The 19,840-nt window shown below is 42.4% G+C and overlaps 1 protein-coding gene across 1 annotated transcript in view; it reads left to right on the top strand.

The window, feature by feature from the left end:
- HELZ (helicase with zinc finger) overlaps window positions 1-19,840 on the top strand; it is a 3,197,037-nt gene that overhangs the window by 1,840,384 nt on the left and 1,336,813 nt on the right. The window contains exons 16-17 of the mRNA XM_044085095.1: window positions 1,177-1,188; window positions 8,225-8,235. Coding sequence (XP_043941030.1) covers window positions 1,177-1,188; window positions 8,225-8,235 — 23 coding nt within the window. The remainder of the gene's footprint in view (window positions 1-1,176; window positions 1,189-8,224; window positions 8,236-19,840) is intronic.

Here is a 19,840-nt window from a genome sequence, read left to right on the forward strand (position 1 = left end):
TGGTGTTAACATGTGAATCACCTGCAGATTTTTTTTTTTTTTTTGCTGCACAGATCATTCAGAATTTTCTCCATCGGTACTACCCAAGTAATGATCTTAGCTGCCATAATTAACCAGTTTGAAAGTTTTAATTTGTACTTGAAATATTTTGCATTGTGTTGTGACTGCATATTCAGAGCTGCTGTCATCCCTGGGGAAAGGTTATTAGCAAGTATTCCTTATGGCCAACTGATTCCACCAAAGAATTTTTTGCCTTTAGTACCTTTTTTGCATGGGGTCAGTCAAGTGTATGACTTTTTTTTTCTTTTTTTACTAATGGAAGAATATCAGGTGAAGGTCTTGAAATCTACGTGTGCTTTCTCAGATTATGAAGAACTCTTAGCCTGGGAAACCAGTGGTGGTCATCCCAGAAAATGAAAGAGGGGTATTTCATGTATGAATATCAAGGAAATTTAAACATCCTAAACAGATGAATAATAAATTGCTTGCGAGTGCTTCTGTAAATAAAAGAGTATGAGACATCGGTTTCCATGCAGTTTCTGCTGTGTGCTGAAGCGGCAGTCTGTTCTAGTGAGGCAGTTGTCCGCTCTCAGCATGATGCAGCATATGTATATACCCCCATCTGCCAGTGCTCTTAAAGGCCAACAGTGGGAAAGTGGCATTTAATTCTGCTGTCCTCACAAGAAATTGGTCCTTTAGCAATACTGGATGCTGTTTCCCAAGCAGATGCAGTTGGTCATTAAGGTTCTTGCACAGTGAAAAGTCTCACTCCCCTTCTGGTGTACTAGTACCAACTATTTTTGTTCTGGAGTGGAAACTGCTTTCTTTTTGAATAGAAAGTGTGACAAGTCGAGTCTCCCCAAACTGCATCCGGTAAACCTAATACTTTTAGCACATGCCCTACTAGCTCATGTCTCAGTCCCTCCATTTTTGACAACATATAGGAGATGTTGCAGCATTTCATCTGCACTGAAATTACATAAAGTGAAAACTGCTCCTTAGTTTATAGTCCTATATCCTTACTTTGATTTACTAGGTTAGCAAATAATTTTATACTTCAATTTTCATTGTGATATAGATTGGCTGCATAATGGTCTATATTTCAGCAGTCTTATCACAAAATTTGTCTAGTTAATACTTCGTAATCTGTTGCACATACTTTAAAAAAAAAATCAGTGCTGTCAGGTGGTTAAACAGCATCTTGGCCAGTGTAATTAAAGGCTACTCCCCAAGAGATGTCTGCTTTCCTAGCCTGATTCAAGAATTTGACCATTGTGGACATTTGTGCCATGGTCTTTTGGTCATTGTTTCATACCTTTACTACCTGTCCGCTATTAAGAGTTCCACCTTGTTTTTTAGTCTGTTCCTCATGCAATTTCTGTTTTTCTGGCAAATTGCTAAAGACTGAAGTCACTTAATAATGACACGTGTTTGAGTTTCAGACTTCATATCCTTTGAAAAAATGTATGCTAACAGAAAACCTGTTCTAGCAACTTTCGAAGTTTATAAGAACAGTGTTTAAAATTTGCCCCTATTTTTGGGCCTTTGTCCATTATTTTAAGCCTTGTCCACATTTCTTGCTGTCAGGATTGGGAGGTGGCATTACCAACTATTGCTGTATTGGACCTTGATTTTAGGGATCTACCTGCCTTTTGTACCTTGTTACTTTTGAGACTCATTGTCATGATCTCTTCCCCTTGAATTTAGGCCTTTCTGCTTGAGAGTGTTCCAGAAGTTAACCACTGCAGAGTAACATCATAAGAACTGCAAAGTAAATAAATCTGAACACCTTGTCTGCCTTGCCAAATGCCACCTTCAGTATCTACCCCCACACTCTCAGGAGGTAAAACCATGTCAGGCTAGTGATTAACTTGCAAGTATTCATCCTGTTGTCAAGGCCAGTCTTGAAGGAGACAGTGATTGCCAATCTGGGCACCATGCATTTTGTTTCAGAAATGGAGCAACCATTGGTAATTAATCTTTCCCTCCACTGTTTTTTGCGTACATGTTAAGGTAGTTCTTTAATTCAGGTGTGTGAGTAGCTTGTTCATCTTGTGAAAGTACAAAAAAATCCATTAGGGTGGGTATTTGGTACTGTCTTGACAGAAGCTCTCCATGCAGAAGTCTATAGGACATAGAGTATAAGGTTAAGGCTTCTAGTCTGTCTTGGTAGCCAAGGAATTTAAAGCCATTTATTTATTTTATTTATTCAAGAACATCTGGGACCTTTCTAGTTGTATGTCTGACCTAGATACATGAAGAAAGGGGCACTGTAGTCAGTAATTGGTTTAATTAGGGTGGAGTGCAGAGGGACAGTAACATGCTCTAACCTATATAAGGTACTTTTGAAAATCAGTTGTTAGAAGGATTTCTTAACAATGGTTGCAGTGTAGTAGTCAAAGGTAAGGGAATTGCCCATCTGCCAGGATCCCCGATTGTTGTGCCCATGTGGAGCGGGGTACTGGCTTTGCTGTAAGTTGCATATGAGGGGTATTTCCTTGAGGTGATATCGGTTCTCTTTTGCGTTTAGTTTGAGCCCTTTCTCTGTGCACCACTGATTTGTAAAGACTAATTCTTGCTGAAGCACTTTTGTACTCATTCACCCCAGTGGAGGTCAGGAAGTTAGCACTCTAAATTTCAATGGGCAGTGCCTTAGCCTTTTGTCAGAATCAAATTATGTACTCACATTTCAAACAAATGTTCATATCTCTGGAACAGTGGGAGTTATGAAAGAAGTATAAATGGCAAACTCTTGAGTACAAACTATTTCAATAGTGGTAATACAGTAAACTGTCAATTAAGCAGAACTCAAGCAAGTAGCAAAAAATAAAAAATAGAAGAAATAGAGTGCAGTTTTCATGTGTTGCACTTTTTTCCCTCCGCAGAAACATACCTTACATTTTTATAGTTTTAGCATTTTGAAAAGGAGTATAGGAATAAATTCCCCCTCTCCTCCACCTGAGAAAAAAAATCAAACCAAATAAATAGTATTGGGTGCAGTATTAGTTAAGCATATTTATAATATTAACTCTCAAGCAATCAGAAAATAGTTATCTGGCATCTACCAGTCCTCATGGGTGCCGGTTAACTGAGAGTTTACTGTATTCTTTAGGTTCTAGGTCTTGAACCAAATTTTATAAGTCACAGTAAACACAGTAACTATTACGTTTCTAATATTTTGTAAACAACCTGAAATATCTCAGCAACCACTCAAGATGTCCTTCAAGGATGCATCTGCAGTCTTTACAAATGGGTTGTCCTGTCGTCAGGCAGCCCTTCGGTCGGCCGGATTCCAAAGTCTGGGTCTGGCTTCGGCTGGTGTCGCGCTTCACCCGACGTCATTGCTGCAGTTCTTCGGGTATAAAGGCATCAGCCGACGCCATTTTCCTCAGTCTTTCTTGCCGCGTGGCGCCCGAAGCAGAAGCTGTTCGCAAGTGCCACTCGGTCAGAACCAGAGATTACTACTACCGAATACTACTTCGAATACTTCTAAAAAGCTAAGTACCCCGTTGGGGAGTCTTTCTTGCCTCAGCCGATCTCAGAAAAAGTGAATAACTGTTTAACTTGTGGGAAACAAATACCTCATAAAGATTTCCACTCTTACTGCTTACCTTGTTTAGGCCCAGACCACGACGTAGCAGCTTGTCTAGCCTGTGCTTCTTTTAACCGACGGACGCTTAGACGTCGGTCGGAATTTGCAGAGCAGTTTTTCGGCTCTGATTTTGCTTATATTATGCCGTCGGATCCTCCGACTTCACAAATAACCAAAAAACGCAGGGAAAGGACCGACACTCGCGGTCCGCGGTTTCGGCCGAAACCGCGGTTAAGCCAACCACGAGTGTCTCGGTTTCGGCTGAAACCGAGCAAGCGGTTCTTCCCCCAGCCGAAAACATGCCTTCTACCGAGGCCTCTTCTAACCTGGTGGAATCGGCTTCTGAAATCCAACCTGCATTTGCGGTTTCTCAGGAATTATCAGACACTATTCCCTTGGATATTTCAACCCCTGCACGTGGAGCTGCTAGGCCTCCTGCAGCCATGTCTATTAAGGCCTTTGCCAGGGCTAAAGCAGCTAAAGCTTCAAAAACTGTGCCTGTTAAGCCCCCCTCTCACAGGCCCAGCTCCAGTTCCCATATGCTTTCTTTGGCAGAGGATCTCATTTCTTTGATTCGTGGATCCCAGCCTCATCCAGACAGGGCCTCTCATCCACCTCCAGAGAAGAGGCCTAGAGCAGAGCCCCCAGAGCCAGTATCCACAGATGATTCCTCTGATGACTCAGAAAATACAGACCCTCCTGAGGCTCCTTATTCCCCTTACGAAGACTCTGATGCTGAAGAGTCCATTCCTTCAGCCTCTCCACCTGAGGAATTTTCCTTTGGGGAAACCTTGCATGCTATGAGGGAACAATTTCAGTGGCAGGGCCAAGATTTCTCAGACTCCAGAAAAAGGCTTAGAACCTTTTTACATTTGCCACAGCATAGGCCTTTAGCTATACCTCCAGTTCTTTCTGTTGTAGATGATGCATTTAATGATGCTTGCACTGCCCCTGATTCATTACCTCCGGCCCCTGCTAAGCCCGATAGGTTCTACAGGGTCCCGGACACTCATCACCATTTATACAAGGCTCCTTTTGCAGATCCAGAGACTATCTCCCAGGGGCCTAAGGCTGTAGCAACTACATCTGCTAAAAACCCCCTCCCCTCTGAAAGGGAATCCAGGTCCTTAGAGAGATGGGGTAAAAAAGTTTACACTTCTGCTACTCTGTCAGCTAGGGCTTTGAACTGTCAATTTCATATGATTCAATATCAAGAGTTTATGCTAGACCAGTTAACTAAAAAGCTGTCCTCTGATGAATCTTTAGATAAGAAGTATGTTCAGGAAATGGTACATAACATACAGCAGGTTAGTAACCATTCTTTAAAATGTGGCTATGATGCACTGGAGGCTTCCTTTAGATCAGCCATGACTGGCACAGTTATCAGGAGGCATGCATGGTTGAAAGAGCAGGCATTACCGGACCATGTCAAATCAAAGCTTTTAGATGCACCCATGGACAAAGTCAGTTTATTTGGTTCTCCTGCACAGCAGGTACTGAAAAAGATGGAAGAGAAGGCGAAATCTGTACAAACAGTGAAAGATTTCTTACAGGTTCAACCTCCAAGGTTTAGCAGGAACTGGCCCTCCAAGAATTGGTCCTTTTCGGACTCCACTAAGACACAGAGAGGCAGGAATAGGCGTTCAAGAGGCAGAAACCAATCCAGGGGTGCCTACAGGGGACGCCAGTGGCAGGGTAACAACCAGCGAGGCACAGACGCAGCCACCACTACTACAACAACACAATCACAGTGACTTGGCTGTGGCACCGCCTACCAGGGAACAACTGGAAGCACCCTTAGGCAGAAAGCTAGCCTTATTTTCAAAGAACTGGCATTGCATCACAAGGGAAAAATGGATTTTGCAAACTATAGACCAAGGTTACAGGTTCCATTTCCATACTCTACCAGGAAAGAGAGGAATGCCAAACCTACCACCTACTCAAAGGGCAGAAGCTCTAAAGCAAATATCTCAATTAAGAATGAGAGCTGTGGAAAAGGTACCATCTATGGAACAAGGAAAGGGATTTTACTCCAGACTCTTCCTGGTACCAAGAAAAGAGAGCAAATAGAGGCCTATTCTCGACCTGTCCGCTTTAAACACATTCCTCATTGTTCCAAAATTCAAAATGCTGACCCTACAGCAGCTTCTTCCCATGCTGGGCAAGGAGTCTTGGCTGGTAACTCTAGATCTCAAGGAGGCATACCTGCACGTCCCCATACGACCAAATTGCAGAAGATACCTCAGATTTCTAGCAGGATCAGAGCATTATCAATTCTCAGCATTGCCCTTTGGCTTATCTACTGCCCAGAGTGTTCACTTTAAATGCCTGGCATCAGTAATTGCTCATTGCAGGCTTCAGGGAATCCAAATTTACCCCTACCTGGACGACTGCCTGATACAAGCGGACAACAAAAACAAGCTAACAGAAGACTTACAAAGAGTCATTTACCTGCTGCAAGCCCTGGCATATACAGTCAATATAAAAAAGTCAAGGCTGATTCCATCCCAAAGAATAACCTTTCTGGGTGCAGAGCTGGACACATCAAAACAAATGGCATTCCTAACTGCAGAAAAGAAAGAGCAACTACCTCTCTACTTCTTGGCATTAACAAAGCAGAACCATCTAACTGCAAGAAAAGTACTGCAAGCCCTAGGCTTCATGGCATCCTGCATAATTCTGGTCCCTCATGCCAGACTGCATATGAGAAAGCTACAGTGGTACCTAAAGAATTTGTGGTCTCAACACAAGCACAGCCTAGAAACCAAAATTCCAATAATACCATGCCTGAAGCAAGAGTTCCTATGGTGGGCTCAGGCCTGTCAATCAAACACAGGATTGCCCTTCTGCAACAGTCAACCAAGCCAAACCATCACGACAGACGCCTCAGACCTCGGTTGGGGGCACACATGCTGGACAAGTGCATACAAGGCTTATGGACTCAAGACCAGCTGCACCTGCACATAAATCTAAAGGAAATGCTGGCAGTAAAATTGGCAATCCAGTCATTCAGACCATTTCTCCAAGAAGGTCAGTTGATGATAAGGACAGACAACACCACAGTTATGTGGTACATCAACAAACAGGGAGGCACACATTCATACCCTCTATGCCGTCTGGCACTGGACCTATGGGATGTGGCTCTGAGCTACAACATTCAGTTACAAGCAATTTTTGTACCGGGAAAAGAAAACATTCTGGCAGACATATTAAGCAGAACTACCACGGATGCCCACGAATGGATGCTGCATCCGGACATCTTCAAAGCCATCACAAGAGAATGGGGATTACCACAAATAGACTTATTTGCATCCCCACTCAATCACCAGCTAAAGAAATTCTGCACAAGGACGTACCACCCACTTGCTTGGAAGGTGGACTCCCTATCTTTCATTTGGAAAAACCTGACAGCATATGCATTCCCACCACTTCCTTTGATGCACAAGGTGCTCCTGAAGATCAAAGAGGAACGTCCAAGGATCATTCTGATAGCTCCAGACTGGCCAAGGCAACATTGGTACCCATTACTGAGGAGCATGTCTCGGGAACAAATATGGGCACTACCCCTGATCCCATTGCTGTTAACACAGAACAACTACAACATCCTGCATCCAAACCTGAAAACTCTGCAGTTAACTGCCTGGAACATTACATAAGAACAATTAACCCAAATTTATCCCAAAGGGTTAAAGACATAATCCTTGAGGCTCGTAGACCTTCAACAAGAAAGAATTATGCAGCAAAATGGAAAAGATATCTCATTTGGAGTACTGCAAAGGGAGAAGATGTGTCACTGGTAAACATAGCCAACATCCTGGAGTACTTGGCAGAGCTCTTCCATACAGGCCTGTCCTATTCTTCCATCAAGATACATGCATCAGCTATTTCAGCAGAATACAGCTTGGATCCTCCTGTCTTCTCACATCCTCTGCTCAGGCAGTTTCTGAGAGGAATTAAAAATGTAAAACCTCCTAGGAAACCACCATTGCCAGCATGGGACTTGAACTTTGTGCTAGAAAAATTGACACTTCCCCCTTTCGAACCAGCAGCAACAGCAGAATTACAATACTTATCCTGGAAGACTGCTTTCCTGCTGGCAATCACCTCAGCAAGAAGGGTCTCTGAACTACAGGCATTAATGGCAGTGCAACCCTTCCTGATCTTCCATCAAGATAGAGTGTCCATGGGAACAAATCCAACATTTATGCCTAAGGTGGTATCCAGAGTGTCTTTAAATCAGGCTATCCACCTACCTACATTCTTCCCCAACCCACAGAACAGGGGAGAAAGACTGTTGCATACCTTGGATGTACATAGACAGTTACGCTACTACCTGGACAGGACCAAGTCCAATAGAAAAACTGACCAGCTTCTGGTAGCATATGCAACAGGAAAGGAAGGAAAACCAATTTCAAAACAGACAATCTCCAAATGGATAGGAAATTGCATTAGATTTTGTTACTCCTACCATGGAAAGAAAACTCCAGAGAACATCAGACCTCACTCCACAAGGGCTACAGCCACTACCACAGCTTTCTTACGAGGAGTGGCTACCAAGGACATTATAGAGGCTGCTACTTGGACCTCCGTGCATACATTTGCCAAGCATTACAATTTACCTTTATACTCTAGATCCCGAGCAGGTTTTGCCACTGCTGTTTTGCAAGGGATCCTAACTACACCATAATCTCTCTTTTTCCTCCTCCCTAGTTTAGCTATGGTATTCTACCCATTTGTAAGGACTGCAGATGCATCCTTGAAGGACATAGTACAGTTTTGTACCTACCATAAATGTAGATGTCCGATAGGAATGCATCTGCAGTCAGGATTACCCACCCACCTTCCCCTCTGTGGTACTCCTAGGGTATTTGCCATCCTTCAGCTAGCTTGGGGATCTATTATGGTGTATTTGTTTGTATATATGTACATACATGCTTATTTTATGTGTTTGCTCTCTACTATTTGGAAACATTGGCATTTATCCAAATTTAGCCATCCAAGAGGGCACCTGGCATCTGGGGCAAGAAACACTGAGGAAAATGGCGTCGGCTGATGCCTTTATACCCGAAGAACTGCAGCAATGACGTCGGGTGAAGCGCAACACCAGCCGAAGCCAGACCCAGACTTTGGAATCCGGCCGACCGAAGGGCTGCCTGACGACAGGACAACCCATTTGTAAGGACTGCAGATGCATTCCTATCGGACATCTACATTTATGGTAGGTACAAAACTGTACTTTATACACATTCTGTCAACAGCATTTTATTCATTTAGATGACAGCTTTCATATGAAGCTAAGGAGATCTGTGTTACTTGGTTGTTGAAGTAGTTAGAAAAATGTGAAAATTACATCTATAAGTTAATATCATAAAAACAGCTAATATATATTTACCTGCACTAGACAGAGGTCAAATATTAATGCAGTTGAGTTTGCTATTGTATAAGCTTTAAGATTAAATCTTTTAAAACCTTGTACATAGCATTGTTGTGGAAGTATTGATGCAAATATGAACAAGCAATATTTGACACCTGGATGTGTCGGTAGTTAACTGCAGATGCACCTAGAGGTGTCACTCTGATTTAATGAGTTAATGGGGGAGTAGACACTCTGGGTTTGTGGTATGGAGGTCAGAAAAGTATATACCTAGAAGAAGGGGTCCCCAGTACTGAACCTTGCGGTTCTCCACTGATTACTTTATTTCTTTTGCAGTACTTCTGTTCAGATCAGTTTGTGAGTCAGTCCTTTGCAGTGGGTGCTTGGTAATTTCCTTTCTTTCCTCCCTCAACCTGAGCTTCATTTCCTTCTCTCCACTATACCTGGATGGAATTTTCTCTACGCCAAGCAAGTGCATGTTCTTGTAATCTTTTGTATCTGTCTTTCTGGCTATACATACTTGGTGAATGGGTTTTGAACTAAGGACCATTAACTCTGAGTTTTTCTAACAGAGTTAACAAAACCGGAAGTTCTAGCAGTTGGGTATTGCAATTCTTCTTCTTGCAGATCTCTGATATGTTGTATACGTGTCTTTAGTGTTGTGGACTTGATTTCATAAGGACATACCTCTGAACTGTTTAAGAACTCTTCCAGGAGACAATTTGTTCTTTGCAAAATCCTAACACAGTCCCAATTTGCACTTCTTGGACAGAGTGTAGAAGGAAGAAAGAAGTTATGCTCATGACTTTTTCAACTTTGCTGCAAAGACAGCATGATTTCATCTAGGTATGGATTCCAGCAATTTCAACATATTTGGTACACAGTGTTTTGAGTGGTTGCTCTTCAGGTACACTGTTAGTCTGTATGTTTTTGGTTGCTCTAGTTCCAGAGCAGGGTCTTGCCTTTTTGCCTGTAATGTGTTCCATAATTTTCACCAGAGTTAGTACTGTGAAAGTGGAAGTTTTAGAGTAAGAGCCTTTTTCAGAGGATGTTTGATCCATCTTGGATTACAGCAACTTCAAACACATCCAGTGAATCAAGGGCATGGTGGTTACTATCCACAGTTTGGGCCATTGCTGAACTAAGGCACAGTGATGATACTGCAAGATGAGTAGTCCTGTTGACGCATTGTGTCTAGTCCACACAGAGGATTATTAGGTTTGCTTTGAATCGTCTACATTTTTAATGCAGATTCTTTTGCTATTTGTTCTCTGTTTTACACCCAGTTTGTTTTCCACACCAAGTCATAGTTCTGCCCTCCACAAAGTCAAGATATATTGAGAGATACCTTAGGTGTTCTTGGTAGAGAACTTGATGGAAAGAACTTAATTTCTGCATGTACTTATCTAGTGGTCTCATCAAGGTAACTTCCCTTTTGGCTTAGTTCCTCCCTTGGCTGTCGACCATTGGATTTTCCATTACCTAGCTGTTACCACATCTTGTCCCATTTCAAAAGAATGACACTTGTTATTGTCAGTGGTTCCTCTTCATTGAAGAATGTAAGAGGTCTTAGCTTTGACAAATGGAATAAAGATATAACAGAGGCTCCAGGCTTGAACTATCCTGCATCTCTTGAGCCTTATGGCAACTGTATTCTTTGTAGATGTCCTTCTTTTTAATTTCTGCAGTATTCTTTACTTGAGGGATATCCCCGCCAGAAGGCACCCGATGTCTGCCAGTATACTGAAGTCTTTTGCCACTATAGGGTACATGGTACTTGTGACGTCAGCTTGCAGTTGGACGTAGGTCATAAAACAGAAGTACGCATGTGCCTTCCTCAGAACTTTTCTGCCGCCAGTCAGAATGTCAGCTCTGACTGTCTGTTTCTGACTTCTGCGTTCAGATATGTGCCCCGTTGGGGAATCTCTTGATGATGCTCTTCGTGTTTCACTGTTGCAGTCATTACATTTGGGTTATCTGCTTGCAGTAGCCCTCATTCGGCCTGATTAGCAAAGTCTTGGGTCCTGCGTCGGTTGCTGTCCCTTCTTCCATGACGTCAGGTCGTCAGGGGTATAAAACATGCAGCTAATGCCAGTACATCAGTCTTTCTTGCAGTGCGGTGCCCGAAGCAGAAGCAGTTCGCAAGTGCCGGACAACCGACTCCTGAAATTTTCGTTTTCGAGTTTCAGAACTGAAGTCTTCAACTAAAGCTAAGTACCCCGTTGGGGAAACTTTTTCTTGCTCCTTACCGATGTCAGTAAAAGTTAATAATTGCATTACTTGTGGAAAGCAAATACCTCACAAAGATTTTAATTCATATTGTATTGCTTGCCTAGGCCCTGACCACGACGTACCTTGCTGTCGGTTTTGTGCTTTATTTAATCAACGCACTATCCGTCTGTATATTTTCCCCTCTAAATATTTCTGTTCTCAGTTCACTTATCCAGAAATGTCATCGGTTAGCCATCCGACTACCAGGAATCCAAAAATAAAGACAGAGACAGGCCTCCGAGGTCCAAAGCTGCCAACAATGCTTCTCCTAAGCCAGTTGCCAGTTTGCCAGTACTCAGTGAGGTGCTTTCGCGGCCCCTGATATCTGCTACTTCTGACTCGCAGGTCTCTACTGAGACCCATTCGGAGTCCGGTATGCCGCGAGATGCTTCAACTGTGGAACCTGCGGATGTCTCTACCTTGGATGGGTCCGGAGCTGCTGTGCAGGCACCGGCTTTTGAGGGTGTATTCAGGACTACGGGCTTGCATATTAAATCAGCGCCTCCTACTTCATTTAGGCCAAAATCTCGAACCATGCCTAAGAAACCGACGCCCAGGTCGCATGCTCAGTCCTCTGTGCCTAAAAAACAAATGATAAGAATGGCTGAAGATCTTATAACTCTAATCAGGGGAAGTCAACCTCCCCCTTCTAAGAGACCTAGGACTGAAGTGTATGAATCTTCTGACCAGGATTCTGATTTTTCTGATTCTTCTGATGATCTGGATTTGCCCTTATCTACTTATGAGGATTCTGATGCAGAGGACTCTATTCCCTCTGCTTCCCCTCCAGAGGATTTTTCTTTTGGGGAAACCTTACATAAGGGAGCATTTCCACTGAGAAAGACAGGATCTTTCTGATTCAAAAAAGAGGCTTAGGGATTTCTTACTCCTGCCTCAGCATAGGCCTTTAGCTATACCTCCTGTATTAGACATTGTTGATGATGCCTTTTCAGAATCTAGTTTGGCCCCTGATTCTTTGCCTCCTGCTCCCAGAAAACCTGACAGATACTACAGGGTTCCTGATTCTCACAAGTTCCTTTTTAAAAATGCTATTGCGGATCCACAGACTATTTCACAGGGACCCAGGGGCAGTAAGGCTTCTACTGCTAAAAATCCTACCCCCTCTGATAGAGACTCCAGGGCGCTGGATAGATGGGGTAAGAATTACACCTCTGCAACCTTGGCCATTAGGGCTTTAAACTGCCAGTTTCATATGTTAAAGTATCAACAACATGTTATTGGATTGCTTAAACAGAAAATAATGTTAATTCCTGACTGTGCTGAAAATAAACAATTACAGGATTTAATGCATTCTGCTGAACAGGTTGGAAAACATACTTTGCAATGTGGATTTGATTCATTAGAGGCCTCTTGCAGGGCTGCTGTTACTGGGTCTGTGCTCAGAAGGCATGCTTGGCTTAAGGAGCAATCTTTACGTGATCATGTTAAAGCTAAATTGTTGGATGCTCCCTTAAATCAGGACCGCCTGTTTGGCAACAAGGCTGAGGAAGTTCTTAAAAAGTTGGAAGATAAATCTAAATCTGTGCAAACTGTTAAAGATTTCTTACAAGTTCAGCCTCCTAGATTTAGTAGGCACTGGCCCTCTAAACATTGGGCCTTTCCAGCACCTTCCAGGTCTTCTCAAGCCAAACCCAGAAACAGCAGAAAACCCAGGTTTCAGTCCCAAGGGACACACAAGACTAAGCAGTGGAGGGTTTCCGCACCCAAATCTGGGAGTAGTTAGACTCCCCCCTATGAAAAACTGTCACAATGACTTGCTTTTAAAACTTCCAAGCACTTCCCAACTGAATGCTCCTTTAGATGGAAAGATTGGTCTGCAGTCCAAAAACTGGGAACTCATTACCCAGGACAAATGGGTTTTAACTATAGTGTCCCAAGGATACAGATTGCACTTCCACATGTTACCTACACCAAGTGGGTGGCCAGATCTACTCTCAAATCAGTGGGCAGAGGCCCAAAATCAAGTACTCTCTCTTTTAAACATGAAGGAACCAGCACAAACAATGTTTCAAACAACTACTGAACAGAGTAACACACAGAACGTTGACAGTCCCCGTGTCTTGAGACGAAACTCACCAAAAAAAATGGCAATTCAGCAGCTGAAAAGTGTGTACGAAAGCCAGTGGAACAAATAAAACAAATGCCTTCAAAAACCAGCGATATCCACAGCCAAACTCTCAGCAGTTAGATAAACTTTTAGAAAGCCAGTGGAACAGATGAAACAAATGAAACAAATGTCTTCAAAAACCAACGGTATCCTCAGCCAAACTGTAATTTTATTAAACGAAACACAGAATAATCCAACAGGTTAAGCGCTTTCATTTGCTAAATGACAAGCTTCTTCAGAACAAGTTGAAACAAACCTCTCAGCACTAAAATAAACTTTTTGGCGCCAAAATTCAAAATACACAATGCTTCATATTAAAGGTATATGACACCTAAAAATACACACAGTGCAAAACCTATTATTATAAAAATCCTATCTATGCTAATCACAATGTGAACAAATACAATGTATAAAGCTTGAACACAACTTCCCAGATGGCTTATCTCATTCTGGAGAAACAGGTTTATTTGACAACCTACTTCAAACTATTGGCCACAAAACCCCAGCTATCTGCAAGGAAAATTCTACAAGCCCTGGGGTTCATGGCCTCTTGCATTCTACTAATTCCATATGCAAGGCTGCATAAGAGGAAACTACAATGGTATCTAAAAAGCCTATGGTGTCAACATTCTAAGGACTTGGAATCAATAATTCCTATCGTTCCTTGTATAAAGACAGAGTTCCTTTGGTGGGCAGAGGCCTGCTACCTCAACAAGGGGCTCCCTTTCACTCTACCCTCTGCCACCCAAACCCTAACAACAAATGCATCAGACTATGCATGGGGAGGCTCACTTGGCAAGGCAGTGCACTCAGGGCAGATGGAACCCGAGACAGATGCACATGCATATCAATCAAAAATAAATGTTAGCTGTACAGAATTCCCTGACAGCTTTCAAAGACCGAATTTTTCCAGGGCAGCTATTGGTAAACACAGACAACACCACAGTTATGTAGTGCATAAACAAGCAGGGGGGAACCCACTTGTACCCTCTCTGCAGAATAGCCATGGCTCTGTGGAAGACAGCCTTGAGCTACCAAGTGCACCTGCAAGCTCAATTCCTGCCAGGCAAGCTAAATTCACTGGCAGACGACTGAAGCAGAAATCTCTTGGACCCACACAAATGGAAAGTAGAACCAAAAATATTCAACCTCTTGAACAAATGGGGGACTCCCAGAGGTAGACCCGTTTGCCTCCCCTCAAAACTACCAATTGGACAAATTCTGCCCAAGGACTCCTCATAGTCAAGCTTGGAAAGTGGATGCCCTGTCCTTTAACTGGGAAAGCCTCTCGGTTTATGCCTTTCCCCCTCTGCCTCTCCTCTCAAAGGTTCTGCTAAAGATCAAACAAGACAAGCCAAGAACAATACTGATTACACCGTACTGGCCTCGCCCGCACTGGTGTACCCCCTGTTGTGCAGTATGACACTGCTGGAACCATGGCACCTGCCTCAGACTCCTTCCCTGCTGTCCCAGCAGGCGGGTCAGATTCTGTACCCTCAGCTTCAAACCCTGAACCTTGCAGCCTTGCTAATTTATTGAGCTCTACAGTAGCATCCCTCAGTAAACAGGTGCTAGATGTCATTCTGGAGGCAAGGAGGCCTAGTACTAGAAAATCCTATGCTGAAAAACGGAAAAGATATTGTTCCTGGAGCCAGATTCAGGGGATGGGCACAACGGTGCCCAGCTTACCTCATATTTTTCAGTACTAAACAGAAATGCTCCACAAGGGCCTATCCTTTTCGTCAATTAAAATTCATGCCTCTGCCATTTCAGCACATTATAATACTGAGCCACCCCTCTTCTCTCACCCCCTGCTAAAACATTTCCTTAGAGGGGCCAATAATTTAAGACCCCCCCCAGGAGAGCCCCCACTGCAGCCTGGGACTTTAACTTTGTATTGGAAAAGCTCACACCCCCCCCCACCCTTTGAGCCAGCTGCAACAGCAGAGTTGAAATTCCTTTCTTAGAAAACATCCTTCCTTCTAGCCATCACTTCAGCAAGAAGAGTGTCTGAATTACAGGCCCTCATGGCAGTGGAACCCTTCATTATCTTCATGCAGGCAGAGTTCCCTCAGGACCAATCCTTCCTTTATGCCCAAAGTGGTGTCCAGTGTGGCCCTAAACCAGTCCATTCATTTGCCTACTTTTTTCCTTAATCCACAAAACAAAGGAGAATGAATACTGCACTCTCTGGACGTGCACAAGCAACTTAGATTTTATTTGGACAGGACTAAGCCTCTCAGAAAATCTGAACAGCTGCTAGTTGGCTTTGCTACAGGGGCAGATGAGAAGGCCATTTCAAAGCAAACCATTTCCATATGGATAGCCCATTGCATTCATTTCTGCTACAAGCACCATGGAAAAGCTACCCCACAGGGGATAAGGTCACATTCCACCAGGGCTGCATCTACCTCTACAGCCTTTCTCAGAGGAGTCCCTACCAGGGACATCCTAGAAGCTGCTACCTGGAGCTCTGTACATACCTTCACCAAGCATTAAAACATGCCTGTTTTTTCTAAATCCAGAACTGGTTTTGCCACTGCAGTCTTGCAGGGCTTAATAGCTGGCCGTAATGCTCTCTAACTTCCTCCTCCCTTCCTTAGCTTTGGGAATCAACCCAAATGTGATGACTGTAACAGTGAAGCACGAACAGTAGTACAGTGCGCCTCACTGAGTACCGGCGGACTGGGGACTAGCTTACTGACAAGCCGTCTAGGATGCTTCCTTCTGCCTCACTACTCCCAATAGACAGGGGGAGTAGAACTCTAGAAAAGCTAGGGGAAAAAAGGCATACACTTAAGCCACTTCAGAGCCATCAGCTATCTGACACACATGACTAAATATTCCCTAGAACTTTGTCTCAAGCCTCTTCTGCTATCTCAGACCTCCCAGATTCTGAGGGAAAGCACTTAGCCATGAATCTTTGAGGAGCTTCTTTCCATGTGCAAAGACACTCCATCAAATGCAGCTATGATGCTGCTGAGCCCTGCGCTAGGGCAGTTGCTACCAGGTCAGTACTCAGAAGATTTTCATGGCTTAGACGTCAGCCACTGCAGGATGATTTCAAATCCAAATTAATGGATAATATGGACAATACAGCCATGTTTGGACCAACTGTTGCAGCCCTTTTCAAAATGCTACAAGAAAAGTCTTAAGAACTCTGTTAAAACACCTTTTAGTGTCCTGAGTGTCCAGGTTCCATAGGAATTTTCCCTCCAAGCCTGTCTTTGTTCCCAGCCATTCTTAGCACCAAAACAGCAAAGCTTCTAGGGGTGGTAAGAGAATACAGAGGACTAGGGCTCCTCAGGCACCCCCCCCCCGCAACAAAAACGGCCCTTTCCGAGCAGAGCAAGGGAGTATGTGGACTACCCTGTAAAAGATTTCCCCCCTCCCTTCGCCTCTCAAATGCTCTCAAGACTTGGCAAACGATTATGCAAGACAGTTGGGTCCTTTCCATAATCCAAAAAGGATGCTTTATAGTTTGGCACTCCACTCCCACTTTTGGGGCATTCCATAACCACCCAGGGAGCAACGTCATCTCTTCCTAGACCTCCTCTTGGATTTGTGGCAACAGGGCTCTATTCAGTATGTCCCCTGTACATCCAGGGGAAAAGGATTTTATTCAAGAATGTTCCTAATGCCAAGAAAGGATGGTCCCTGGAGATCAATCCTAGACTTTTCATCTGAACACCTTCTTAAAGGTTCCATATTTCAGAATGCTAACTCTACAAACCCTTTTTCCTCTGCTTCTCCCTTCAGGTATTCATATCAGTAACTATCCAGTCTACGGTAGGAGATGTTAATTTCGTTTTTAGAGCATAAAGAATATCTGCCCTCCTGAAATAGTATATTCTGCATGTCATTATTGTATTCTTCTACACCATAAATAACCACCCCTCCCCCTTTATCAGGGGTCATGATTCTTATATCACTGTTATTTCTGATACTCAAATGTTTTTTTCACGAATATTCAAGTTGTTAAAAACCTTCCTTTTTTCCCCTCCAAGTCTTATATAAATCTTCCCTAACTAGTTTCTCATATGCCGCAATGAGCGGATACAATGGGGGTTGAACAATACTGCTTTTCTTTAATACTTTGTTTGATTCACCTTTACTTATTTTGTCTGACAATATAAGATTCAAATTTAATTTCCTAAGATACAACTGCAAATCAATCATAACTGAAGCTATATCCGGCACGTGAGTAGGTACAAACTTGAATCCCTTCGAAAATAAGTCCTTAGTGATAGGAAAGTTGGAATAATTGTATATGTTAAAACCGTCCAGACTATACTTGATATTGTCAACACTCTGAATCTGTTCTGTACTATCTACCATTGGTTGTAAGTCTGATTCTGCTTCACAACCCTGCTGTAGGTCTTGTTTGTCCCTTGTCTGCGTTTGGCTATTCTTTCTGAGCGTCGGGGCATGGGAAAATCCTGAATATCAACCAGACAATCAAAGTCATTGTCACCATGGTTGATGTCATCTATTTCAACCTCCATATTAAGGCTAGTTCTAAGCCTATTTTCTACCCCTCCAGAACCATACTCATCCTGCTGTTGCATATAAAAAAACAGTTTATCAGTTGGATAAACCCTGCCTTGCTTATATTGTTTATTATCCCTTTCCATCTTTTTAACCTTTTTCTTAAATATATTGTCACATTTTTGGTCCACCCTACTAATAATCTTATAATACAAGTTTTCATACTGGGAAAATAGTAAATCAGTATTGATGTTTTCATTCAATATATTCACTTCTTCCCTTAGTCCAATAATCATAGACTGCAACAGTTTTAGCCAACAATTCTAATCCCCACTTATCAAACATTTCAGAAAAATTCTTTACAGTCACATTATAATAAATTCCATAAGGAAACTTAAAAACCCTTAGTCCCTGTGGTACTAACAATATATTTAAGAAAAAGGTTAAAAAGATGGAAAGGGTTAATAAACAATATAAGCAAGGCAGGGTTTATCCAACTGATTAACTGTTTTTTTATATGCAACAGCAGGATGAGTATGGTTTTGGAGGGGTAGAAAATAGGCTTAGAACTAGCCTTAACATGGAGGTTGAAATAGATGACATCAACCATGGTGACAATGACTTTGATTGTCTGGTTGATATTCAGGATTTTCCCGTGCCCCAACGCTCAGAAAGAATAGCCAAACGCAGACAAGGGACAAACAAGACCTACAGCAGGGTTGTGAAGCAGAATCAGACTTACAACCAATGGTAGATAGTAGAGAACAGATTCAGAGTGTTGACAATATCAAGTATAGTCTGGACGGTTTTAACATATACAATTATTCCAACTTTCCTATCACTAAGGACTTGTTTTCCTTATTTTCGAAGGGATTCTAGTTTGTATCTACTCACGTGCCGGATATAGCTTCAGTTATGATTGATTTGCAGTTGTATCTTAGGAAATTAAATTTGAATCTTATATTGTCAGACAAAATAAGTAAAGGTGAATCAAACAAAGTATTAAAGAAAAGCAGTATGTTCAACCCCCCATTGCATCCGCTCATTGCGGCATATGAGAAACTAGTTAGGGAAGATTTATATAAGACTTGGGGGGGGGGTTAACGACTTGAATATTCATGAAAAAAACATTCTTGAGAGGATCAGAAATAACAGTGATATAAGAATCATGACCCCTGATAAAGGGGGAGGGGTGGTTATTTATGGTGTAGAAGAATACAATAATGACATGCAGAATATACTATTTCAGGAGGGCAGATATTCTTTATGCTCTAAAAACGAAATTAACATCTCCTACCGTAGATTGGATAGTTACTTATACGAATACCTGATAGATCAGAGAATTTCCAAAGAAGAATACAACTTTTTATTAAATAAATTTCCTAGGATACCAACCATTTTTGGGATACCGAAGGTACATAAAAATTTTAAGAAACCACCATTCAGACCCATAGTCGCAGCCGCAGGTTCTAAGACACACAACCTAGCGGTTTATGTGGATGGAAAATTGAAACATATTGTCAACAAATTTCCACATTTGTTAAAAGATTCTTGGGACTTCTTGGGTCAACTTAAGCAAGATATTTGGATGGCTGATTGTTGGTTTCTTAGAATTGATGTACAAGATCTTTTTTCTTGTATTCCAAAACTAGAAGGGTTAGATTTTTTCGAGGAAGTTCTTTTTTCCCACTCCGTTTTAAAACCTGATGAGGTATCACTTTTATGTGAGTTAATGAGTCTGATTCTTGAGAATAATTTTTTATTCTTTGGTGGTGAATACTTTAAACAATTGCAAGGAGTTGCTATGGGTGCTGCCTGTGCTCCTTTGTATGCTAACTTGGTGCTTTTAGGGTGGGAACAAAAATATATTTTTCAACCTGACATGGAATTTTCATCTTGCATTGCATACTATGGTAGATTTTTGGACGATATTTTTATTGTGTGGAAAGGGGATGTAGCAGGAATCTCAAAGTTTTTGGAATATATA

This window comes from Protopterus annectens, chromosome 10.part0, assembly GCF_019279795.1.
Source record: "Protopterus annectens isolate FY-2018-M chromosome 10.part0, PAN1.0, whole genome shotgun sequence".
Lineage (NCBI taxonomy): Eukaryota > Metazoa > Chordata > Ceratodontiformes > Protopteridae > Protopterus > Protopterus annectens.